Below are 26,688 nucleotides of genomic sequence, written 5' to 3' on the forward strand. Positions count from 1 at the left end.
ATGTAGCCCAAAATCTCAATAGGTTTACCTCATAATCTTGAAGGGTCACGTTAGGGTATACCAACCCTACCACCCCTCTAAACTGCTTGTCCAATATATCATTAGAAGTCGATGTTAACTGGAGCAATGATTCTATTATAACATCAACAGGTTCTTAGTTTATTTTAATACCATTATTGGGGTGGCATTTCGTCCAATTATACTCAATATTAGCTATTTTGATTACATCTAATTTAACTATCTCAGAGACCTTGGCCTCTTTACTCACACATCTACAGCACTTGCTGAAATGCCCCTTTTGTACTACAGATTTTCAAACTGCTTTTCGCATACGACTTTCCTTGTAATTTGCATAATGTCCTGCAGTTCCTCACCTGGAACTTCTGCCCCTAAGCCACAGTCTTTAGTCATATGTCAGAATTTCAAAACAAGCAAAACTTTTAGAACCTTGGAACATTCAGGTGGAACTTCAAGAAGTGCCAGACCCGGAACCGTGGTAAACATCCGCTGAAGCTGCTCAAAATGCTGGATACCACAGGTTCCCTATTCAGAAAAGAGTTTTGTTTAAATCTAAGGTGCTTCCTTTTAGAGCTTTGAATAATTCTGGTCCCACGTACCTTCGTAACTTAGTGCATCAGTATTCCCCTGGTAGGTCTTTAAGATCAGATGGGACTACATTACTCAGAGTTCCCCGTATCCGACATGGTAGATGAGGCAGACACTTTTTCTCATATTTGACCACTATGCATCAGAAGTCTCTCCTTGGAGAACATTGTCATGCTATATCTGTTTCTGCCTTATACAAGAAACTCAAAACCTGGCATTTTATTTCTGATATAGCCTTAGTGGCCGCCGTAGCGTGCTCTACCGGCCATTAAAGGCTTGCTTCAGCGTTAAGAGGCGAGAGAGGCTGGTACCGCTAACCCAGAGTCCTCTCCCCTGGAAGACAGAGTGCTTGACGGGTATGTCCCTGATAATACCATCTCTCTCATCTATAAAAAACTCATCAATGACCGCTCGGATCTTCTTGTACAGCTTCGTGGGGCCTGGACTGGTGATGGGCTGGAGTTGGATGACGAAGATTGGCAGGCCGCGATATCATCCCCTAAGGAAGTCGCGATTCCGGCGCGTCTCCAGCTGGTGCAATTGAAGATTCTACACCGCGTGTATGTCACGGGTCCACGCCTGATGAGTATGGGTTACTCTATGGATGGGTTGTGTAGACGCGGCTGCGGTATGCTTGCTACTTTTCTCCATATTTTGTGGGAATGTCCGGATGTCCTGGTGTACTGGAGACGAGTGCATGAGGTTATGGAAGAGGTTACGGGTGTTTCATTATTGCCTGAGGCCAGAAGGTGCCTGTTGAACGTTTGGGAGCTGAATGATTACAGCGTTGCGCAGACTCAATGGCCACCCTCGGCAACATGATAGCGAAAAGAGACATAGCCCAGCTGTGGGGGTCTCAAAGGGCACCTCTGGTTTCAACCTGGAAGGAAAACATGGATTGGTGCATGTTTAGAGAAAAAACTGTATACATCGCCCGTGGGAGGCCCAAGAAATGGGGGAGGATATGGGGTCAATGGAACTCGTATCGTGGAGAGATTTGCACCCCCCCCTTTTGTAGAAACCAATGATATTCCTTTGTCCCCATGACCGAGCATTCCATACGTCTATATCCTATTGTATATTACTTGCTTGCCTGCTCACGACCCCTTCCTTCCCTCCTTGAGTTTCCTTATCCTTTTTCACATCAGCTTTTTAGCTGGGTCGCTCCCCCTGCTATCTGAGACAGCCACTTATATTATATATCACCTCGGATTTTTGTTGTTATGTTTGTTTAAAAAAAATGTAAAATGTGAAACCTTTCATTTATCCTCCTACCAGCACAAGAACGTCGCATGGGCATATTATATCGCTGCCGAACCCCCGGGTTGTCGGCTGATGAGCTGTGTATTATTTTTGATTTCGATATTTACTGCTACTGGCCGGCCCCTGTGGTTGTAGGTCTGTATTTGTATTACTTTTCTCGTAATAAAGGTTTAAAAAAAAAAAGGCGAGGGCCTTTAACAAGGGAGCGGGACATTAATGGCCAGTAGAGTCCACTACAGAGGGCACTTAGGCTATTAGAACAATCTGTCCCTAAAGGGCAAAATGTTCTAATTTATAAAACAAAGGCCTCATCGGGCCTGAGGAGATTGAAATTCCCTCAGGCTCCGAGAGGCCTTTTGTTCGCAGCAGTAGCTGTGAACTAACATTGGAATGTTGGAGCTCCAGGCTTCTACCGGTCATTAGAAGCCCGGAACACTCCATTGTTTTCAGTGGAGCTCTCAATATTCCAATGTTCTAATTTACATTATTTCTGGGCTTTATATTGCATTTTTTTCAGTATTGGGACAGCAAAGAGTGGGTGGTTGTTGCACGCTACAAAAATCTCTTTCATTCATACTGAATGGCGAATTTTAAGCTCAAGATCTGCACAAAATCTTTGAGCATATAAAATGTGGGAACATATTTTATGCCTGGCAATTGCTTTTATTGTGGCATTGTAGCACTGCTACCTTTTCTGTGAGTGACTGCAAGATGTCGCCGCATGTGTGGTTGGAGAGGTGCATAGCGTACAGGCGCTCTTTGTGGGAAGATTTGGGTGTGCCATCAGGCCAGATATGCGCTTAGATCATCTTTGCACGTATGACTCTGAAAGTAGGTTTGTGTAATGAAAAATGTCCTAGCTAAGGTAACGGAAAGTTTCTATTCTATTAAGGACTCGGAGGCAAGGATTATGCTCTTCTTTCTTCACTTTAATGAAAGCAGCCATTCAAAGTTAAACAAAATAAGTGTCTATAGATAAACAGTCCTCATCCAAGGCTCCTGGGAATATGTAGTCCTCTGTTACTCTCCATTGCCCCTCTTTCGTTGCATTAGGCCAGCCAATCCCAGATCCTCACGAATCTTGTTTGCCAGAGTCGCCTACACTCAAGAGACACATTATTAGCGATTGTAGAGGCTAAGGTTTAACCCTACAGGGGAAAGAAGACACCAAAACATTCCATGCTTACTCAGGAGAACAGCAAGAAACCTGAAAACCAGTTACTTACCCCATTACGAGGGCGGGAAGGTAACAATGCAACTAGTACCCTGGGTGGGATAATCCTCGCCTCCGAGTCCTTAATAGAATTTAAATTTTCCGTTACGTTAGCTAGGAAATTTTTCATTCTATGTCAGGACCGGAGGCGAGGATTATGCTTGTTTTAAGCTTACTAACCACCAAGTGTGCCATATCTAGCACCGGTTTAAAATAGAACCTTTTAAAGGTAAAGTCCGAACACCAATCTGCCGCATTGAGAATGTCTTCCAGACGAGCTCCCAGGGTAAATACTTTCGAGATCATGGCCCCCCTAGTAGAATGGGATTCAAAGACCCGGAGATTGATCCCAGCCTCCTGCATCACCCAACGGGCTATCGTGGTGGAGGATACCGCCTTATGGGGTTTCTTGAGGGCGATGAGCAATTGACGCTCCCAGGAGGAAGGAATTCCTCTGACATCTCCTCAGAAGCCTTGAGGCAAGATACAACTCAGAGCTTAGGAGAATCTGGAAAGGCCGGGTATGAAATAGAAGTTGTCCCACACTTCGTCCGCCTCCGGATCGTGAAGGTGACCCCGGAGGGGGAGAAGACCCTGCCGGAGATGTTCAGTGCTCAGACGTCCGAGACTCGCCTTCACAATATAAGGCAAAGAAGCATGGCCAGCTTGGCCGAAAGTTCCATCCTGGACAGGTAACGGTTCAGTTGCCATGACAGAAACAGGTTCAAGACCTGATTGACATCCCACAACTGGGAATAGCAAGGTTCCGGAGGCAGCGAGAGTCAAATGCCCCCAAGGAGGCTACCGACCAGAGGATGCTCACCCACGGGAGAACCATCCACCAAGGTATTAATGGTTCTATAGGCCAACCCGTCCTCCGCCAATGTGGCCAAGAAATTTAGGATCGAAGTCACATCTGCTGCCACGGGATCGAGAGTCCATCACATATACCAACGAACCCATCGTCTCCAAGAGGAGCGGTACCTCTTGACCTGCTGGTGACGTATCGGCCCAGGCTTTCGACATGAACTTCTCAGCTGCTCCCGAAAGGCCTGGGTCCGCCCATCGTTCCATCGTACCCGGTAATCCACCATGCCATCAGTGCAAGGGACCCCTGAGCGATTAGTTGATGAGAAGCTCAGTCGGGATTGGGGGGGAAGAGTCTTGGTAGCGGGGGAGTAGGATTGGAAAATCCCACGAAAGTTCCAGAAGTACCGGAAACCATGCTTGAGACCTCCAAATCGGCGAAATCAGTACCACATCTGCCCTCTGTCGACGCACATGGCCCGAGACCCTGGTCAGCATCGCGACCGGAGGAAAGGCGTAACCCGCCTCCTCCCTCCAGTTCCGCAGAAATGCTTCTGTGCCAGACGCCAGAGGATCCGGCTTCTAGCTGAAGAACCAGGGAAGATGGAAATCTAAACAGGAGGCAATAAGGCTCCCAAGAACGGGCCCCAGAGGTGCTGGAGGTCCGTGAACACACCCGGATGGAGCTTTCACTGGCTCACAACCTGAAAATGCCTCGAATGAAAATCCGCAACCTGGTTGTCTTGGCCCAGGCTTTCGACATGAACTTCTCAGCTGCTCCTGAAAGGCCTGGGTCCACCCATCGTCCCCGGTAATCCACCATGCCATCAGTGCAAGGGACCCCTGAGCGATTAGTGGATGAGGAGCTCAGTCGGGATTGGATAGAAGAGTCGGGAAGCGGGGGAGTAGGATTGGAAAATCCCACGAAAGTTCCAGAAGAACCGGAAACCACGCTTGAGACCTCCAAATCGGCGAAATCAGTACCACATCTGCCCTCTGTCGACGCACATGGACCGAGACCCTGGACAGCATCGCGACCGGGGGAAAGGCGTAACCCGCCTCCTCTCTCCAGTTCCGCAGAAATGCATCTGTGCCAGTCGCCAGAGGATCTGGCTTCCAGCTGAAGAACCGGGGATGATGGAAATCTAAACGGGAGGCAAAAAGGTCCACCAAGAACGGGCCCCAGAGGTGCTGGAGGTCTGTGAACACACCCAGATGGAGCTTCCACTGGCTCACAACCTGAAAATGCCTCGAATGAAAATCCGCAACCTGGTTGTCTTGACCCGGGAGGTATTCCGCTGTCACCTAGACGTGATTATCCAGGCAGTACTGCCAGAAGTTCGCTGCCAGGTCAGATAGAGCCCGCGATCGGGTACCCCCTAGATGCTTGACGTACTGGTCTGCAAATATGTTGTCCATCTTGAAGAGAACGCAAGACCTGACCCAGTTCTTGATCCAGGGTCTGATCACGATGGAGCCCTCTAAGAGCCCTAAGCAGTTGATGTGGAGCCGTTGCTCCTGAGGAGACCACACACGTCCTGTAGTGAACTCTACACACCTGCTGGCGTCGGACTCGATAACGATATTGGGCGCAGAGCCGAAGATCGCCCGCCCATTCCTGGCTTCCATATTGGCAAGCCACCACTGGAGTGCCTCCCTGGCCTTGGCCGAGAGGGTGACCTTCTGAGAGTAGGAAAGACCCATGCGAAGGTGGCAGACCTTAGGTGCTGGAGGGCCCTGTAATGCAACGGGCCCAGACAGATCTCTTGGATGGAGGCCAACAGAAGACCCACTATCCGGGCAAGTTGATACAGAGACTGGCGGGGATGAACCAGAGCCCTCCTGATTTTGTGGCAGATCATCGTCATCTTTCGAGGCGGAAGGCTGAGTGTGGACGCCACTGAGTCGACCCTGAAACTCAGGAACACAACCTTCTGGGCCGGAACCAGAGTGGATTTTGCTTTGTTGATAATGAAGCCCAAGCTCTGAAGAAGGGTGATCGCTGATTGAAGCTGACACAATAAGGCCTGAGGGCACTGTGCCATGAGCAGGATATCGTCCAGGTATACTATCAAACGCATTCCGGACGCCCTCAGGCATTCGATCACCGTCTGAAGAACCTTGGTGAAACACCAAGGCACAGAGGAAAGACCAAACGCAAGAGTGGTGAACTTGTACACCTTGTCCCGCCAGGGGAACTGCAGGAACCGCCTGTGAGGAGGGAAAATGGGTATCGTGAGGTCGAGGAGCGCCATCCAGTCGTTGGGTCTGAGGAGGTCGCGCAATAGATGGATTCCTTCTATCTTGAAGTGGCGAAACATGAGCCACCCATTGAACTCTCAGAGGTTTATGACCGGTCGTTTTGTCTCGTCCCATTTGTCCAACAAGAACAAATTGCTGAGAAAACCACGGGGATGAGGGAGCGTCTCCACGATCGCCTCCTTGTCGAGCAACGAGAAGACCTCCTGGTCAACTAGCGTCGCGTCGGCGGCCGAGAAGGTGAGAAAGCGCAGAGGGACCAGTTGCAAGGGCTCCCCTTGGAACTCTATATGAAACCCTTGGACAGTTTGCAACACCCAAGCTTCTCCTGTGACCGAAGTCAAAGCCTGGAAAAAACACGCCAGATGGCCCCCCACTTTTAAAAGGGAAGAAGGGAGAACACTCACCGGAAGAATTGGAGGCTCCGTTGCCTCGACCGCCTTTGCCTTTCCCTCGAGGTCCGCTGGGCGGATAGAAGGTTCTGAATCTTTCTTGGTCTTGGTAGTTGCCGTTACCGGAGCCTTGCCCTCTGCCCGGATTTGGACGGCCGGACGAGCGGCCCCTGCCTCGTCTGGCCCCCCCAAAACACTATGGCGGAAGACCTTCCTAATGGAGAACTGGGCCCTGTCTAGGGAGGTGAACCTACTGACTAATATTCCCAGCTCCTTGATAAAGGGCTCTTCATAGAGACCACCCTGAGCCACAGGCCCTGCTTCCGAGTCAGCCAAGTCCCTGAGTTTGGGGTCCACCTTGATCAACAAGCTCCAATGCCTTTCCGTGGAAAGTGCGCATTTGTGGTTTCCTAAGAAAACCACCACGCGTTGGACCCAGGACAAGAGGTTATCGGGGGATATCAGAGAGCGTGACACTTTGGCCTCCTCCGTCATATGTAATATTATTATAATGGGGCCCAGGGCATCGAGGAGCTTGTCCTGACATGCGTGCCAGGATCTGTCAATACCCCTCTTGGGGTCCTTAACAAACTTCGGGAGAAACTTCGCCATACGGGGGTCAATCTCCGGGGTAGCTGCCACCTTCCCCGCAAGGGAAGGTCAGGGAATTCGGCCTTGAGACAGTTCCTTGCTGTGGCCTCTAACGGCTGGCTGATTCTGCTGGTGACGTACTGGGCCACTTTCTCTGAGGGGGCCCAGTCGGAGAAACGGGGGTGTAGGACATCATCAGGGTCTAGCATGTCCGCACACAGATTCTGAGCGTCTGGAACGGAGTCCGGATGGGCCGGGTGCCCTGGACGGAACGGGCCAGCCTCATCGTCCGCTTCACCATCGGTGTCCCCTGGCGAAGGGGGTGTCACTGGTTTGAGATTGCTCACTAGGAACGTCTGCTTAAGGCTGTAAAAAGCGTCCTCTTCCACTCCGGAGTCTCTAGGGCGTTTAGCAGGTGGGGGCTGAGACTCGGCGGGGTTTCCGCCAGCCGGACGAGGTAACTGGGAGAGCCTGCGCCGCCTTGGCCAGTTTCTCACAAGCCTGCTCAATTTTGCGAGACAGGCACTGAGACATGATCAGTGGGAGGGTATCCTCCTCCCACAGATCATCCTTGTAGGGCTCTTCATTGTATACTGCCATGCTACCAGGAAGGCGGAGCGCCACACAGGTAAGTGGGAATTCGTGTAGAGGGGTGACTTCACAATACGGGGGGCTGGGTATCAGCCTAGATCAGGTGCGGGCCGTGCTCGCGTTAAGCGTGAGTCCAAACCATGGGACAATCAGCCCTGGTGCATTGAGAACAAAGGGCAGCCTGCCAATGAGCAATGTCCCAATACTGACTCTCCCAGAGAGCGTGAGATGAAGGTCTAAGTTAATATTGACCCCTGAGGCGGGAAAAAAAAACCTAGATTACTGCCTAATGGCAGGGACAGACTTACGTCGATGCGCGAGCATTCACGGGGACGTGAGCAAAGTAAATAACTGCCTCACGACAGGAACAGACCACTCAGGGGTAGAGGCAGGCAACAGCTCAGATCGGCGATGCGTCTCTGGCAAAGGAATGCGCGGTATGCCAGGAGACGCACGTCGAGTGAGGAACGCGCACAGGCGCCCTCTAGCGGAGGGAGGGAGCGCCGCGAGCCAGCACCACAGTACGCGCCGTTAGGGAGTGAGAGTGCCCCACGGTTCTGCACGGGGAACAGAGTAGCGGTTACCGCGCTAAAACCAATAAGACACTTCAGACGGAAACACTGCAGAAACAGGACAACTATACAAAAAGAAGCGCCGAAGCGGCGGGCGCCACACAATAACGCTAAAAGTAAACTGCCACAGAACATCAAAGGGCACAACAGTAATAAAATAAAGCGGAGCGCGAGCACGCTACCGCGAGTCAGAGAACAAATTATTCTTGATTACAACAGCACAAATGCCTACAAGTTATGAGGAGAGGAAACAAGCATTTGCAATGCAATCGGTCTCGCCTTTCGGACCTTATATGTATTTAGCTATGGAGCACATTAGCCTGGGTGCTTAAAAACATCTACTGTTGTTTAACATGGAGAGAATGCTACCTATCAGTGGGAAATTATATTGTCCAAAGCTCTGTTTTTAATATAAAATCATCCCCTTCGTTGGTCATACCACTGAAAATACAAGATTTGAAAAAAATATTATCATCTACGGGTGCTCGTTGAATACAAGTTTCTGTGACCTGGAATCTAGGGAATGCTAAAGTTATTCTGCTATTTTACTGACCTCTGCTGATCGTTTTCTATCAAGAAAGTTAAATGGATGCAGTTGCCAGAAAAATGAAAAAAAGAAAGTCCCGAAGTAGAAAGCAATTATGATATTTTACTGAACTCAGCTGAACGTTTTCTATCAAGACAGTTAATTAGAGGCAGTTGAATAGGCAGAAAGCAATTCTTGTATTTTATTGACCTCTACTGGTCGTTTTCTATCAAGACAACAGAAGCAGTGGAACAGAAAAAAAAGTCCCTAAGCAAAGTCAGAAGCAGGCAAATCCCAGGACTGATCTCCGGATCCCACAAAATACATACAACAGATCTTCCAAGCAGCGCAAGCGCTGTCTAGGCTCGACCTAAAAAATAATATGCAGTAATACAAAGATCTATATTTATTTTTTAACCCCTTCCATGCTGATGACGAACCCCAGCCGTCATGCACTACGGTGCTCGTGTGCTGATGACGGCTGGGGTTCGTCATGGCCCGCCCCTGTTCGTGCTGTTTACAGCACACCAGGGGAATCGCGGCCGCATGGAAGGGGTTAAAAACATCAAAATACGTTTATTACGGATAACCTTATTTTCTATGGGGTTCTATTTATGACCTTGAATCTATTATTTTCTGTGGGGTGGTGCTCCAGTACTGGTGGTTGGCCATCTGTGGTGCTGAACATTTATGACTGTTCTAGGTCCTTTATAGCTCTAGTAACTTTAGAAGTTGCATTATTAGCAAATGACCGGTAGCACTTTTCAGAATCCAGGTCCTCATACAAAAAAAAAGTAGCACAGGGGATGAAAGGATGAGCAGAGTGGGAATAGTAGACATCATGCAAGTGGTTGGGTGCATGAAAAGAAGGACAGAGAGCAACGGAGGACACTGTGTGAAAGAACTGTGGGGGATACAAAATAAAGAGTTCATGGGTAGTGGCTGTGTGACTAGACTACGGAGGGAGTTTAACAGTAGGAGGTGGACGGAGAAACCTGAAAGCGAGAAACAGAGAGCAGTGTGGAAGAGATGTCAGGAGGATCAAGAATGCACCTACTCTCTCACACAGCGCTAAAATGGAAAGAAAAAAGAGCCCCCTAAAATCAGCAGTGGAGGGATAGACCTCAATCAATCAGAACTGTGAACATGAAATGATCCTAGGCGAGATAACACAAGAACAGGGAGAAAAGCCATCAAATCAAGAGCATTTGAGACAGACCACAAAGCCATTTCATCATGAAGAAGAGGCTGATCCAAAGGCCACTCTAAGTATATGTAATATTTAATAACAACATGCTTGTGAAAAAAGACGTAAAATTAACAGCACCAACATTTCTCCATTTTTGGGAAAAAAATATTTAAGTACAGATCACTAAGAACCATTTAACAATAGTGTTTATGTTTACATCCGATTTCTAATAAAATCCTTCCAACTTGGAACCTGCCTCTCTTGCATAGACAGCCTGTGCCATGAAACAGGTGAATGTGTTTAGGAGTTCAAATGGCATGAATTGTATCTTCAATCGTTGCCACTGCATGGTCACTGCGAAGATATGCCCGAGTGATGCCTATTTGCACCACGTAGGCATTTAGCACTATATTGCATTTTTCAGGGAGATGCTATTTCGATAGACTTCTTTTTGCCACTGTTGCGGTTCATCAGCAGGAAAAAACAATATTTGTATTTTATCTGCGAAGAGCATGATTTCTGCTCTGGCTGACGGGCACTGACAGCCATGAAAAATAAATGAAGCGAAATAGCAGTCCTTGACAGTGTGTAATATGGTGTCACTCCAGTGTAAATTAGCCTCCTCTTGGCAGTTTCTATGATCGGGTCCATGGCTCTGCAAAAACTCAAAGCAGCCTCACGAGAGACACATTTAGCTTATTCAGACCTCTAACTTCTCGACATTTTCACTGTGTGAGTGGAGGGGGCGGGTCGTCGGAGGGGCGGAGCTTTGTGCCAAGCACTGTTTGTGACGCACTTCTACCTTATCCTAACACTCATAAACAAGGAACATTCGTGACATGCACCAATGTCACGTGATGCAAATCGTCATTGCTCCACATCGTGACGTCGCACTTGACACTCCAGGTTCCTGCACGCTCTGTTCCTGCCTCTGACACAGCCGCTCAAGGAATCACTACAGTCATTCTAAGAAATCCTTCACCGAACTGCTGCCTTACGGTAATTTGAGTGACAACACCAGCAGCTAGCTCCCGTTCCTCATTCCATAGAGACTTGGTTCTCCTCTCTTGCAGTGGCCCACGCATAAATTAAACTGATTTAATCACTGTAGAACAAGCAAACGAGTAAAAAAAACAACACTGCACCAAATACTAACACCACACCTGCGTTAATACGATCTACTCACTGCACGAACAAGTCGGCCTGGAGCGCAGAACAGCCTTAGAAGAGACGCGGGAGGCCAGGAACGTGACGCCGTGAGCGTGCACGTTGGCGTTCCCTGCAGCTCGTGCCAGTGGCGGCGCCTGTAGTCTTCGCCCGTTTCTTGGAAGCGCGTCTTAGAAGCGCGTTCACAGACCGGAGTCTGCTCGTGCACCGGTCTGTACCACTTGGGGAGGCAACACAATAACAATAAGGCTCGCTGGCGGCAGCGCTTTGCGCTGCAACATTAGGCGAGCCCTAAAAAGAAGCAAAGAGGAGGAATGGAGAGTAACAGAGGACTACATACTCCCAGGAGCCCTGTGATTGGTGCATTGGAGGAGGACTGTTTATCCATGGACACTCTATTTTTCTTGCATTATTATTCCCTATGGTTCATGGGAATAGTGGTTTTATTTTGTTTAACTTAGAAGGGCTGCTTTCATTAAAGTGAAGAAAGATGAGCATAATCCTCGCCTCCAGTCCCGACATAGAATTCGATTGTCCTAGGTTGTTTGCATTTCATGCATATCCTGGTGAGGTCTCCGTGATGCCACAGTGATACTGAAAGGTTCCTCTCCATTGTGGACTTGGTATTGAGATCTGAGTGACTTTAACTACTCTAGGAGGGAAACAGCTGAATTTATCCTAAAGACTTGGGCCAATGCTTACTTGACGTTAATTTTTAAGAAAGTTTTGCAGTGTCAACTGAGCTATCTATGTATTATATTTCTTTTACAATGAGACCTAAACAGTGATCATCAAAAAAGAAATAAAGTTGAATTAAATAATGTCTGGGACATGTGCACAACTATACATTTGTTAAAGGTCTGCATTTTTCAAGCACTTTGCAGGATATGTAATCCAGAACGAATACATAGTGGGTTCAGCAGTATATGTGGAATGAAATCATAAAGCTAGGATACGTGTGTGTTGTAAATCAGAGTTTGCTGAAGGTATTCCATCGATAGTGTAGAAATCTGTGCAGACACAATTCAGTCTTTTTAGTGAGAAGTTAGTTTACGAGCAATTAAGCAGTGCTTAATTTGAGCCTGTGGTTTCTGGTGCTGGGCACCAGCACTTAATTCTCAACACCGGGACTAATGACTATCTATCACATGGCGGCGCTGTCTAATTTTGAGATGAGCACAACAACAGTTTTTAATTATTCAATATGCATTAAAAATTCATGATAACTGGCACGCACACAAATCTGATAGCTTTTGGATGCCCGGAATAGACTCAATTGTTACAATTGTTGGAGTGTGATGGTTAGTAATTGTGTTAGTACTGTCATTGGCAGCGGTGCATGGGCAATGGTTGACGCTAGCTGCACGGTCTCCTGAGAAAGGCCCTGGCACTTACATTTTTACAAATTAAGCACTACAATTAAGCCTCATTTTTAATGTAGTATTATGAAACTAAGCCATTTTGAACTATTGAACATCTAATTCGAAGTAGACCTTTTAAAGAAAACCTTTTTTTTTACCATTCCTAGTTGGCTGGTTATTTCACTGATATGTTTAGTAGCAGCCCTTCTGCTTTTTACAAAAAAAACTTGGGAAAAATGTCTTCTACAGCATGAGAAACGTATAGAAAAAAGTAGGATCCAATTAAAATGGAGGTACAATACTTTAAAATGTCCTCTCTGTTGTTCCACTTTGATGAAAAGGCAGTACACTACTGTTTGCTCTGTTGTGAATGAACATCAACTAAGAGAAATGGTTCTGTTCCTATGAATTAGAGGGCTTAAACTATGCATCAGTCTGGTACTCTAGGCTGCAATGGTTGAACAAGGGATCAAAAGAGTGTTCGGCATTGCAACTGAAGTAGGGTCTGACAGGCGGAGTGGTGTTCGTCGGAAGGTGGAGGACACATGCAGAGATGACTGGCGGGTCAACGGTCACTTCTGTACAATGAAAGGAACAGTCATGTTTGCGACGGAGTACCCTGCCCACCAAACTCTAAAACTGGGCCTACATTATGGTATTTCCTCGTGTTCATTATTTTCTAGCTTTGTGAAGCCTGTTATTAGCGGAAGTAATGAAACCAATAACACTAGATGTAGTGTCACGTTCTGCTCCTTGGATGAACATAAATGATCCAAGCATTAGCAAAGCAAATAGAGCTAGCTTTATTTAGCTAATTCATGCAAACTCCGGTGTGCACACGTGTTTTTCCGGAGTTAAATGCACAATTATCCAGACTCATTTGCTTTGCCAATGCTGCAGAAGAAATAGTTGGTTTCTGTATAGAAGGTGCATAGGGTATAAATAATTAAATGTTAGAAACGACTTGATGATTGACTGTACTTTTCAAATGAAAAATAGTCCCTTCTGCATCCCAATGAAAGCACTTCCTTGAGGGCGGGATGATAAATTAAATAACCAATAGCATGAATTAAGAGAAAAACACTTATCTCGGTGGACAAATGCCCTCCCAAGGCGTATTCAAAATATTTGGTGGCCACTGGTCGTGCAGGCAGCTGTGCTATTAAGCCAAACCTAATAAGAGCTATACCCTTTTTGCTTAATAATTACTGTCGCAGGAAGCATTAGCTCTAAGCGGATTAAATAGGCTGTCAAGGAACCCCCTGGGGATCCAGAGCCCAGTGTGAACTGCGAAGTGTAAAGGGAGGGGACCTATTCTTGCAGTTTTATGGAATACAATCCTATAAGTATCTCATTACTCAATCAAAATGTTTCCCACTTGACCGGTAGACACTCATTTTGAACGAACCTAAACTCAAACCCATGGCATGAGAAGAGGCACAGATAAGAGATCTAGTAAAGCCACATGAGTAGACCTGTAAGGATCCAAAACTCGGGCGTGTCAATATACCATGAAACGTGCACGCAGCTGTACAATACTCCAACTATAAAGAACGTCTTTAATTTGGTGATTTAAAATGTTCCCTAGCGTTGGAGAAATCCAGGTATCCATACTTAATATTGTTCCCCAAAAAGCTCTGATTACCAGTCATAATAAGACTGGACCAAGGCCAGAGAATAGGAACGCATTTAATGAAGGTCCTGTTAAGTCTCCCCTTTGGGTATGGCAGCATCACTGATTAAAGGCTTATGAAAATAATGAGCAGCCGGAAACTTCCGTGTGAGGAGCATATTGACAATAAGATGTAAGCAGTCTTGTGCTATTCTTGCATTAATAATGAAACCAAAACACAGAATTCGAACTTGTAACTTGCCTACCTTATACCTACCTAATTTTGTTGTGAGCAATGACCTATGGTAATTTAAACAAATCTGTGCCTTTTATTTTGGAAATTGCCAAATGCGATGTGTCATTTGCCTAGTTGATAGCCAGCACTGTCAATTGCATAGCCTTCTCTTAGTCACTTCTGAGACCCTGCTCCATGGTTCTCATTTTATCTGCCAAATTCACTTATTTCAATGTGCTACTTCTGATGCGCCAACTTTTCACACCCATTTGTAATATTCACATGTTCAAATAGACACATACATATAACTTGGCTCTTTTAATTTCCCAAATCACACTTTATTACGTATTTGTAATTTAGGCATATTTAGTGGGGTAAGTCTATTTGTCACTCAGGCACTGTTTATTTAACAGCCATATATTTGAGCATTATACTATCTAGCAATCATAACATTTTAAATAATCTGCGTTTAAAATGGCTGATAAACATTGCCAGTATAGAACTGTTTGTGTGTGTGTGTGTTTCGCTTGCTGGTTCAATGGTTATCACAAATGTTTTTCTTTTGTCTGTGTTTCAGGTTTCGCCATAGTCCAAATTGCTTTTACTTGAGAGACTGGACCATCCACAGCTGGATTCGACATTGCCTCAGATATGGTGCTGAGGACAAAGCATTGTATGTGTTACGAAATAAGGTTAGAATTTTAGAGAAAAATAGATTCCCACTGATGAGTTTGTTAAACATTAATTCAAATGTACTGTAAACTGCATCATAATGCCCACATATTTTATTGGTTGTAAATGATGTAGGATAGAATAGATAGAAACAGATTTCTGTTTGGGTGTAAATTTTCTGTGTTTTTCCTAATTTCAAAGATCCGGTCAATGGCAAGTTCCATAGGGATTTTCTGTCATGGTTTAAGAGGTTCCACTTAATCTAAGTACATCAGTAAATAGTTAAATCTATTATGATCATCTCAAAAGGTTTTTACAGGACAAGCCAACGTAATCTTCATAGTGCAATGGTGTTAGCGTTTTGCATTTAGCCCCTTATAACAAGGATGATTTTCTATATTTCGAAATCAGTGGGTCCTAGTTTATTGATGTCATATAGCTTAACTTAAGATGCTTGACCTGAGTAATGCAACAACGGAGTTTGGTCCTGGGACAGGGGGGCAGCTGGACCCAATTTACAAGTGGAAAAAAGAAATATTGCTGGCCCACCTCTTTATTTGGTCTCACTATGAGTTTAAGAGACAACAAACAAATAACAACGTCTCTTTGTTTGTATAGGGAATTTTATTTAACCCTTCTGTTCATTATTTTTAGGAAGATTTAACCAATCGGTAGGCGAGAAGAACACTCCATACACCTATGTACAAATACAAAACATTAAGACATATTTTACAAGTGCTAACAAATATCACATAAATAATAAATCAAAAATTCATCAACAAACTCCTCGTATGGAAGATAAATAACAATTCTATGTACGCAAATAATTAATCTTTGCGAGATAATCAGCAACCGCTATTGAACCCAAAAGGTTGTAAAAGATTCGACAGACATCAGAAATTGATCCATAGTTAGTTTTGACCATCAGAGCTGCACCCATCAAGTGCAATTATTTAAAACTCTCTATCTGTCGTTTGCCTTGCCAACGCGTTTCGAATCTGTCAAGAATTACAGATTCTCCTCAGGGCTCTCTCAATGTTTTCAATCTAAACAAAAAAATAAAATGAAGTTTGTTTCAGTATTAACACCTTATTTACAAAAGAACGTTTTTTCAAAGACCCCCTAGAGCTGGCTTGACTTTGCTGGACTAGTTACCTCTATGGAGACTGCGGGGGGCTCTCGTGGTTCAATTTGTTCACGAGGGAGTGCCGCAGAAATCACTGATAATGGAAGATATTCTGAAAAAATAATAAAGACTTAAAAAGCCATCTGGGGCAGTGCCAAGCGACTGCAACAGACCTAATGCAAAAACGTTCATACCTTCTTCAAGTGTTGCATTGAATGCGGTATTGAGTTCTCCGTATGCTCCTTTTATACTTTCTTTGCGACCTGTAAAGTATGAAGGTCGCGCTCAGTATTGGCATAAATTGTGGTTACAGAACGTTCGTTAAGTATTGCGGGAAAAGCTTAAAGCCACCTACCCAATTTTGTGGTAGTAGACACGGGGCGTCAACCGCCATGCCGTGTGTTTATTGTCTTAATCTAGCTTAGTCAGTCGCGAAGTCGTGTTCCTCACCGTTATATCAAGAAACGTCTCGCTCGCGCTGAAAGACAAAAACGGGGGCCTTATAGTCACTAACCCAGTACAATGTGAGAGCGCCGCAGTCTCGCGCATCGGGAGTATCACGTACGCTCACCTTCCTTCAACCGGAGCGAACCAGGAAATGAGAACGCAGGAGCAGCCGGGAGGCTGTCCAGGGCTCCTACATCATTGCGAGCCTCCAGCTAGGCATTGTGGATATTGTAGTTTCTGACCTAGTGGGTGCATTACAGTCTCGAAATTTCAGAGAGTGAGTTCAACCCAGTTTGGGTACTGTTGAACTTAAGTATTAAATAAGCCTCTTTTTTCAAAAGGATCTGATCTATGTTGATCCCCGTTTTTGGTTGATTAATACTAAAAAGCACTGTCCAAGTAAAATCATTTTCCCCGTGTTGTTTTTCGGAGAAATGTTGGACAAGGGGCGCAGTTAACACTTTCTTTTTAATGCGTGACCTGTGTTGTGTCATGCGTACATTCACCTGCTGATTGGTCTTACCAATATAAATTTTTTGGCAGGAACAGATTATGGCATAAACGACATTTTTTGTTTTGCAGTTGCTGAAACTGGTGTGGGACCAGGACATGTTAGAATGTTGAAAAATCGTACCCTCAATAGTTGAGTCGCAAGCGATGCAATTTCCACACCTATGGTGTCCCTCAATGGGTTTGAGACCCCATTTTGATAACAGGTCACTTTTAGGTTTGGCCAATCTTACGTCCGCACGGACTAGTTGTTGGCCAATGTTCTGGTTTCTTTTAAAAGCGAATATAGGACGGGGAATGGGTGTCTCTAATTGTTCCAGTAGATGCCAGTGTTTCAAGACCATTTGGCGTATGTTGTGGGTTTCGGGACAGAATGTCGTCACGCAGACCAGATTCTGAAGGTCACGTTTAACTTTTATTTCAAGAAGGGTCTCCCTCGGTGTGCAACGTGCTGTTTTAAAAGAATGCTTTAGAAGCTTTTTGGGATACCCGCGTTGCGTTAGTTCTTCACAAAATTTTGATCCATGTTGTTCAAATTGTGCCAGCTCTGAACAATTTCTCCTGATTCGCAGGAGTTGTCCATATGGTAAATTTGCTCTCAGATTTCTGGGATGTGAACTCCCATAATGGAGTATGGTATTCCTGTCTGTTGCTTTCTTAAAAAGTGAGGACTTCAAGGACCCGTCAATACCTCTCATTTCTACGTCAAGGAATGTCATTTTGACGTTACTTGAGTCAATTGAGAATTTTATGTCCCTGTGCCTATTATTGAGCCACTGGTGGAAGTCACCCAACTCAGCGCGGCTCCCCTCCCACAGGAGCCACACGTCGTCGATGTATCGATACCAGTGCACAATATGATGTGCAAAAGGGTTGTCTGACTCAACATATTTTTTCTCATATTCGGCCATATATAATACGGCCATTTCTGGGGCATAAGGGCACCCCATCGCGGTGCCCTTGACCTGCATGTAATACTCGTCATTGAAGCGAAAGTAATTTCCCTGTGGGAGGGGAGCCGCGCTGAGTTGGGTGACTTCCACCAGTGGCTCAATAATAGGCACAGGGACATAAAATTCTCAATTGACTCAAGTAACGTCAAAATGACATTCCTTGACGTAGAAATGAGAGGTATTGACGGGTCCTTGAAGTCCTCACTTTTTAAGAAAGCAACAGACAGGAATACCATACTCCATTATGGGAGTTCACATCCCAGAAATCTGAGAGCAAATTTACCATATGGACAACTCCTGCGAATCAGGAGAAATTGTTCAGAGCTGGCACAATTTGAACAACATGGATCAAAATTTTGTGAAGAACTAACGCAACACGGGTATCCCAAAAAGCTTCTAAAGCATTCTTTTAAAAGAGCACGTTGCACACCGAGGGAGACCCTTCTTGAAATAAAAGTTAAACGTGACCTTCAGAATCTGGTCTGCGTGACGACATTCTGTCCCGAAACCCACAACATACGCCAAATGGTCTTGAAACACTGGCATCTACTGGAACAATTAGAGACACCCATTCCCCGTCCTATATTCGCTTTTAAAAGAAACCAGAACATTGGCCAACAACTAGTCCGTGCGGACGTAAGATTGGCCAAACCTAAAAGTGACCTGTTATCAAAATGGGGTCTCAAACCCATTGAGGGACACCATAGGTGTGGAAATTGCATCGCTTGCGACTCAACTATTGAGGGTACGATTTTTCAACATTCTAACATGTCCTGGTCCCACACCAGTTTCAGCAACTGCAAAACAAAAAATGTCGTTTATGCCATAATCTGTTCCTGCCAAAAAATTTATATTGGTAAGACCAATCAGCAGGTCAATGTACGCATGACACAACACAGGTCACGCATTAAAAAGAAAGTGTTAACTGCGCCCCTTGTCCAACATTTCTCCGAAAAACAACACGGGGAAAATGATTTTACTTGGACAGTGCTTTTTAGTATTAATCAACCAAAAACGGGGATCAACATAGATCAGATCCTTTTGAAAAAAGAGGCTTATTTAATACTTAAGTTCAACAGTACCCAAACTGGGTTGAACTCACTCTCTGAAATTTCGAGACTGTAATGCACCCACTAGGTCAGAAACTACAATATCCACAATGCCTAGCTGGAGGCTCGCAATGATGTAGGAGCCCTGGACAGCCTCCCGGCTGCTCCTGCGTTCTCATTTCCTGGTTCGCTCCGGTTGAAGGAAGGTGAGCGTACGTGATACTCCCGATGCGTGAGACTGCGGCGCTCTCACATTGTACTGGGTTAGTGACTATAAGGCCCCCGTTTTTGCCTTTCAGCGCGAGCGAGACGTTTCTTGATATAACGGTGAGGAACACGACTTCGCGACTGACTAAGCTAGATTAAGACAATAAACACACGGCATGGCGGTTGACGCCCCGTGTCTACTACCACAAAATTGGGTAGGTGGCTTTAAGCTTTTCCCGCAATACTTAACGAACGTTCTGTAACCACAATTTATGCCATTACTGAGCGCGACCTTCATACTTTACAGGTCGCAAAGAAAGTATAAAAGGAGCATACGGAGAACTCAATACCGCATTCAATGCAACACTTGAAGAAGGTATGAACGTTTTTGCATTAGGTCTGTTGCAGTCGCTTGGCACTGCCCCAGATGGCTTTTTAAGTCTTTATTATTTTTTCAGAATATCTTCCATTATCAGTGATTTCTGCGGCACTCCCTCGTGAACAAATTGAACCACGAGAGCCCCCCGCAGTCTCCATAGAGGTAACTAGTCCAGCAAAGTCAAGCCAGCTCTAGGGGGTCTTTGAAAAAACGTTCTTTTGTAAATAAGGTGTTAATACTGAAACAAACTTCATTTTATTTTTTTGTTTAGATTGAAAACATTGAGAGAGCCCTGAGGAGAATCTGTAATTCTTGACAGATTCGAAACGCGTTGGCAAGGCAAACGACAGATAGAGAGTTTTAAATAATTGCACTTGATGGGTGCAGCTCTGATGGTCAAAACTAACTATGGATCAATTTCTGATGTCTGTCGAATCTTTTACAACCTTTTGGGTTCAATAGCGGTTGCTGATTATCTCGCAAAGATTAATTATTTGCGTACATAGAATTGTTATTTATCTTCCATACGAGGAGTTTGTTGATGAATTTTTGATTTATTATTTATGTGATATTTGTTAGCACTTGTAAAATATGTCTTAATGTTTTGTATTTGTACATAGGTGTATGGAGTGTTCTTCTCGCCTACCGATTGGTTAAATCTTCCTAAAAATAATGAACAGAAGGGTTAAATAAAATTCCCTATACAAACAAAGAGACGTTGTTATTTGTTTGTTGTCTCTTAAACTCATAGTGAGACCAAATAAAGAGGTGGGCCAGCAATATTTCTTTTTTCCACTTGACCTGAGTAATGAGCACTCTTAATACAAATTCTAAATTGCCGGACGTCCACATCAATATTGAATAGAACATTAGTAACCATTTGTTTTTGTCAGTCAGAATGTCTGATTCGCTCATATGCCATCACTTCCTAGGGAGCTTCAAATTTTGTAACTAGATTATACAGAGTTAAAAATATAATCTTCTTTTTTTTCCAAAAGAGCCCTAGAGATGACCTTTTTAATGTCTATATTTAGTGATCACATCAGTAATGCAACATGATGTTGGAAGGGATCAACAAATACAAACATCATTACTGATTTAGAGTTGGCTGGTAATGGAAAATCCTCTTTGTAGATGAAGTGCTAATTCTGGAGGAGAAGCAACTGAAATAGAGCTTCATCTATATATTGACGGCCATAGTTTACTCTGTCAGACCTATGGAATAAGTGACTTAGGTGCCCTAACAAAGTCCCGGTCTGCCGAATTTAGAAATGACCACCAAGCCGTCGATCATTTCGAAAGCATTGGCAGGAGGCGCTGTCACGGCGGTACCTGTCATTGCCTATTTAAGTTTGACGCACAGCTCCATCAACATGACGGAGCCGTCCGGCACACTTCTTTATTTTTCCAAAAAGAAAATCTGTAAGCGGGTGTTTATTTTTGAAGGTAAAAGAAAAATGCCCACCTCGCTATGAGAGTTATCGCCCATGGTGAGGAACGCTTTAGACCGCTATCACTGCCCCATACTGCAAGGGTTTTCCTGGCTGTGACAGGCAGTGAAGAAAACTGACCTGTATGTAGTCCATACGCCCACATAGAGGTCAGTCTCCGATGGTCCTTACTCCATTAGGCCGTCCGAGAGGGATAACAATTGTAAAGATGGAGTAGTCTCCGCTGTGGTTACACCAGTGGTCCACCCAAATTTAAATCTGGTGGGCCGACAGTTATTTTGGCGGCAAGCATACTCCACCACTAAATCAAGTCTATAGTTTCTTGCTCGAGTTTATTCTTCTGGTTCAGAAAATTTGACTAGTGAATTCTGCTCTGGATTCAGGACTTCCACCAGTAACAGGAGGGTTTTCACTTACCACCCGCCTCTAAATCGTGCTCATAGTATTTTGCTGCATTCACTGATTATTTGAAAACATTTTTGATGTAATTGCTGATCGACACGTGTACTGCTTTTAAGTGTGAACTATAACTTTTACAGGTACAATATGGACTTTTCCCAGATAACTTTACTTTCAATTTGCTGCTGGATTCTTTTATAAAGAGTGAAAATTATAAAGGTAAGAACAAAACGCACACAACTACACTTATTTTTATTGTTGATTAGTGATGCTTAGAAACACTTTCTTCATTGCAGCCTTTACAATGGAAAACAGCCAGAATAACATAGTTGCCAATGCCAAATCTACTGCAGTCATTCTGAATACCGTTCTCGACTATTACAATGTTCTTTCTCTAAATGCTGTTTAAAATACTCATACAAGTAGTCATTTAAATGTTATTCACTCATTCACTGAAAGTATCTCCTTTATTCTGAGAAAGATATTTCATTTACTGCTGCTTTTTTTCTCAGACGTGCATTTAAGGCACAGTAATGCAGCTCTGTTCTCTTCGTCTTGCAGAGAATGCGTTTCTTCAATAATTAAGAACCAGTAAGCCTTCTCAAGTGAGTCATCCTACCTTAGCTATTCACTTTCAGTGCGTCCTCGTTCTTTAAATTGTAATGCGCACTCCTGGATATCTTCATAAAAAAACATATATTGTAAGAAGTCCTTGCAACAGTGAAGTATGCAATCAAAAATTACACTTCCCGGTTCTTTGTTTCTGGACACTCGCTTGTGCTACATCGTTCCCCATGAAATGCTCCTGGCCTCATACATAACATCATAAATGGCATTAATAATGACATCACGTGTCATGTCATCAAACAAACCGCGTATTACTTTAATGTACCGTCTTCAGAACATAAAGTGGACATGGCCTGCAACATCAGTGATGCATTAAATATATCCTCACCAAGGGTATCACTAATGAGTCCAGTTTGAATAGAGCATGGTCTTCTGCTGAGCCCCTATATGTTTTTGGAATTAGAAAGGTTTTTATTGAAGCAGGAAGAGTACATTTCAAGAAATATCCCACCCCTTCATGAGGTTCTTCAGCTAATTTTATGGCCTTTGTAAGGATGCGCCTTGACTGTGCTTGCAGTCATGTATTGTGCACAATGTGATGCAGGTGTGGTGTATACACAGATTATGGTCTATGGCCGAGTGATGCATGTCATTTGTGCAGAGCATGTCCTGTGGGACAAGTACATCATGGGCGTTATACTTGTTCCTAGGACCATAACCTGTATGTATATGACCAGGAAATCCTCATTAGCCAAGTCCTGTGTTCAGTCATTAATGGTAGTAGCATGAAGGGTGTACTGCTGGGAGCAATGATCTGAGTGTAGTGCACACAGTGCATGGATTTCACCCCTGCCCTGTGTTCAGTACTTACTGGTAATAGCATGTAAAGCATGCTGCTGGGAGCCATGACCTGAGTGTAGTGCACACGGTGCATGGATTTCACCCCTGCCCTGTGTTGAGTACTTACTGGTAATAGCATGTAAAGCATGCTGCTGGGAGCCATGACCTGAGTGTAGTGCACACGGTGCATGGATTTCACCCCTGCCCTGTGTTGAGTACTTACTGGTAATAGCATGTAAAGCATGCTGCTGGGAGCCATGACCTGAGTGTAGTGAGCACAGTGCATGGATTTCACCCATGCCCTGTGTTAAGCTGGAGTGCATACGTTTTCCCCAGATTCTGCTGTGCATTGACTAGGCTATGAGCTGTGGGCTCTGGGGTACAGTGAAAGGGCTCAAGAGATAGCATCCGGCCCTCCCTTGCTCGGAGATCACAGGGGCCAAAGTACATGATGCGAAAAAACCTAGATGTTATCAGAAAATACTTTCTTAAATGGAAGATGAGATCTAAATGAGTTGTACAAATATATAGACATTCCACTAAACAACCTCAGCTGATGGAGCATTTTTGTTACTATGCAGAAATTAAATATGACTCCAGTCAATTATGGGAACAAAGTAACCATGTTAGCCCCTGATGTGCTGCTGATGACCTCAGACGTGATGCTTAATGTGCTGAGCAGGCAGTAGGGGGATTGTCTGAAGGCCAGACCCTGTACCTAGAATGTACTGAGCATCACTAAAGCATGAATATATTGATCTCTCGGGGAAGTGATGTTAAAGACAGACCTTGGGTGTATGGCTTTTCATCTAGAGCTCACCGAGCAAAGCAGAAGTGTACACCCAGGGAACTTTTGTGGCAAAGGTCTTAATGGCAGCGTCTTTACAAAGGGCAGTCTCAACACCTATAGGTCAGTGGACATAGTTGAGGGTAATGCTCAGTGGTAATTAGGGGTAGATCTGACGAATGCAGGACCTGTCTTAAGGCCAGAGCCTGCACCCATAGCACATTGGGAATTACAACATTCCTTATTGACAGTATTTCTACATTCAGAAATGCCCTTTGTGGGTGTAAAGTTCCACCATTCCCTATTTTCTGAATCAATCTTGGGACTTTAAACTTGTAAATCGTATTTTATGTTTTTTAGCTTACCCACGTTGAACTGCTTTGCTATTAGGGCCGATAAGAGAAGAAAGAGTGCCACAGATACACATTCGACCAATGTATAGCAAGTTCTGGGATAAGAGCAGGCCCAAAGCTAAAACCCCTTTTCCCTCAGACTGTACCTCACATGCACCCACTTCCCTTATCGCAAACTTATATGGCTATCAGCCACGCATAGCATGGGGTGACCAGATTTTCAGAATGAAAAACCGGGACGGGCATAGGCATAGAAAGTCTCTTAAGTCTCAGGGCTTCTTATATACATATATATATATATATATATATACATAATATTTATTTATATTATATATATGTTCTATAATAATAATATTTTCACTTTACTTCATTACTTTACCACAGCTCCAGGGTCCGGCTGCTGGTGGGCCTGGACTTGCCCTTTGGCCTCTGCTGCCCGGATTCACACCTCATTAAATCCTGCTGTGCTGCTTAAATGAGGCGAAGTAGCACAGCAGGAGTCTAAAGAATTGAACTCTGTCCCCGTTCCTAAGAGAGCCGGTCGAAATTTGAGCCTGCACATACTGTGATTAACGTGCAGGTTCAGCCGACCCTCCATTAAAAACCAGGACATTACCCAGGCCATGTGTACAATTTAGAGAAAATGTCGGAACGGGGACACTGGTCCAAAAACGGGGACCGTCCGTGGAAATCCGGGACGCCTGGTCACCCTAGCACAGCAGTCTCTGACTGTAGAGTGTTACCTTACACCTACTCCCTTCCCCAAACCTACTGGTTATAACATTTGAACAGAGGGTTTCTGATTTTTGCTCTAGGAGTTTAAAGGAAACATTCCTCTACTCACCTTTTACCGACCTACAAACAACTCTCCAATATCAAACTTGGATGGAAATACTTTGCTTTTTGGAAATTACATGAGGAATAGTCATACAAGACCCAATTTATAAGCAGCTGTAAAAAACGCCTTTTCAATTGCTTTTTTTTCGGTAATAATCATCTCTCCACTTCCTTTTGGCTAGCAATTTACTACATAAATGCCAAATACATGCGTACATTGACAGTGCACAGTGGTATTGATGACAGCTTGAGGTCATTGGCAGTGGCTTAGCTGCAATATAATGCTATACCTGTGCAGAATATAGATTACAGCTACATTTGAAGAGGGGACCTAATGCTATATCACCCACCCCAAGTGTGGAAACAAATTCAAAAAACATTATACCTATTTGTGAACCCAGATCTGAAAGAGAGACTATTCATTATAGATTCCTGACCTTAGAATTAATCCCAGGCGTCAGACTGGTTCAGGAGAAATTCTTTCTTAGCAGTTCCCCTGTGTGTCGGTAGGTGGCACCAATCGACTCCACGTCTGTTGATGGCATCGTGGTCGCCGAGAACACTTTGCGGTGTCTAATTAGACGCCGCCCCTGCACGATGACGTTAGTTCTTTCTTTTTCCGCTCCAGCCAGGGCAGATCCGGAGAGAGCTTGCCCATTAGTTGCATTTTGACTAACCTTTTTTTTTACTTTTTGTTAACGGCTTTTGAGTCCTAGGACTCCTGGTGCACGAAGATTATGTCCAGCAGTCGGTCCGGTTTCAAGCCTTGTGACTCCTGTCACAAGTTGATGTTGGTCACCGTTCCGCACCTCATGTGACTTCGGTGCCTGGAGCATGACCAAGACCCGAAGTCATGTTCTGACTGCCGGGCCCTGAACCCAAAGTCTTTGCGGGAGTGGTCCCGAAAGCTTTTGGAGGTCGGCAGTTCACTCCGCTTGTGGTCACAGTCGAGGGGAAGGTCGCGGGACTGGTGGTGGAGCCATCACCACTCATCATTGAAATCTTCGCACTCATCCGGTAAGTCGAAGCACAAGAAGAAGGCGAAGAAGCATTGCTGCTCTTCACCTTCTCCCTGTCCGTCAGCTGACACAACGCGGGACCCGGAGTGTCGTCGCTCTCCGGCTCCTTCCTCGGAACACGCTGGATCCGGATGGGTGCCAGTTGACCTCACGGTACCTTCCCTGGCGCTGATTCCAGTGCCGACTCCCCCAACGCCAGTTGTGCCCCCAACTGGCTTCGACCCCAGCCTTACCCCCGATGTGGACAAGGTGCCGTACCGACGTCCGTACCGGCGCCGGAGGTTACTTTTGTCCCACTGTTCATACCTGGCATTCCCTACCGCCCTGAGTGGCAGCCAGAGAAGGGTGAGGAGGTCTGGGAGTGGTCTATTGACCCTCTTGCAGACCAACTTGAGCAACCGGACTGGAGAGAGGAGTTGGGTGATGCCAGTGGTCTGGACACCTCCCAAGACCTTGTTATGCTTTCTCCCTCTACCTTGGCTACGGAGGAGGGAGCTTCCTACTCTGTGGTGTTGCATAGGGCGACTGAGGCCTTGGGAGCCCCTGCTGCCTTTAAATGAGGCCCTCACTGACATCCTTCTGGGCACTTGGTCCAAGCCCAGCACAGGTGCCCCTGTGGACAGGTTGATTACCCGACGCCACCGCCCGGCCCCTGGCGACCCACCTTTCCTCTCCCAACACCTTACCCCTGCGAGCTTGGTGGTCCAA

General features: G+C 45.2%; 1 protein-coding gene across 1 annotated transcript in view; it reads left to right on the forward strand.

Moving 5' to 3' along the window:
- Positions 1-26,688, forward strand: part of MRPS27 (mitochondrial ribosomal protein S27) — a 393,507-nt gene that overhangs the window by 162,548 nt on the left and 204,271 nt on the right. Inside the window, exons 5-6 of the mRNA XM_086960802.1 lie at positions 14,962-15,076; positions 21,718-21,796. Coding sequence (XP_086816928.1) covers positions 14,962-15,076; positions 21,718-21,796 — 194 coding nt within the window. The remainder of the gene's footprint in view (positions 1-14,961; positions 15,077-21,717; positions 21,797-26,688) is intronic.

Source organism: Lissotriton vulgaris, chromosome 3_1, assembly GCF_964263255.1.
Source record: "Lissotriton vulgaris chromosome 3_1, aLisVul1.2, whole genome shotgun sequence".
Lineage (NCBI taxonomy): Eukaryota > Metazoa > Chordata > Amphibia > Caudata > Salamandridae > Lissotriton > Lissotriton vulgaris.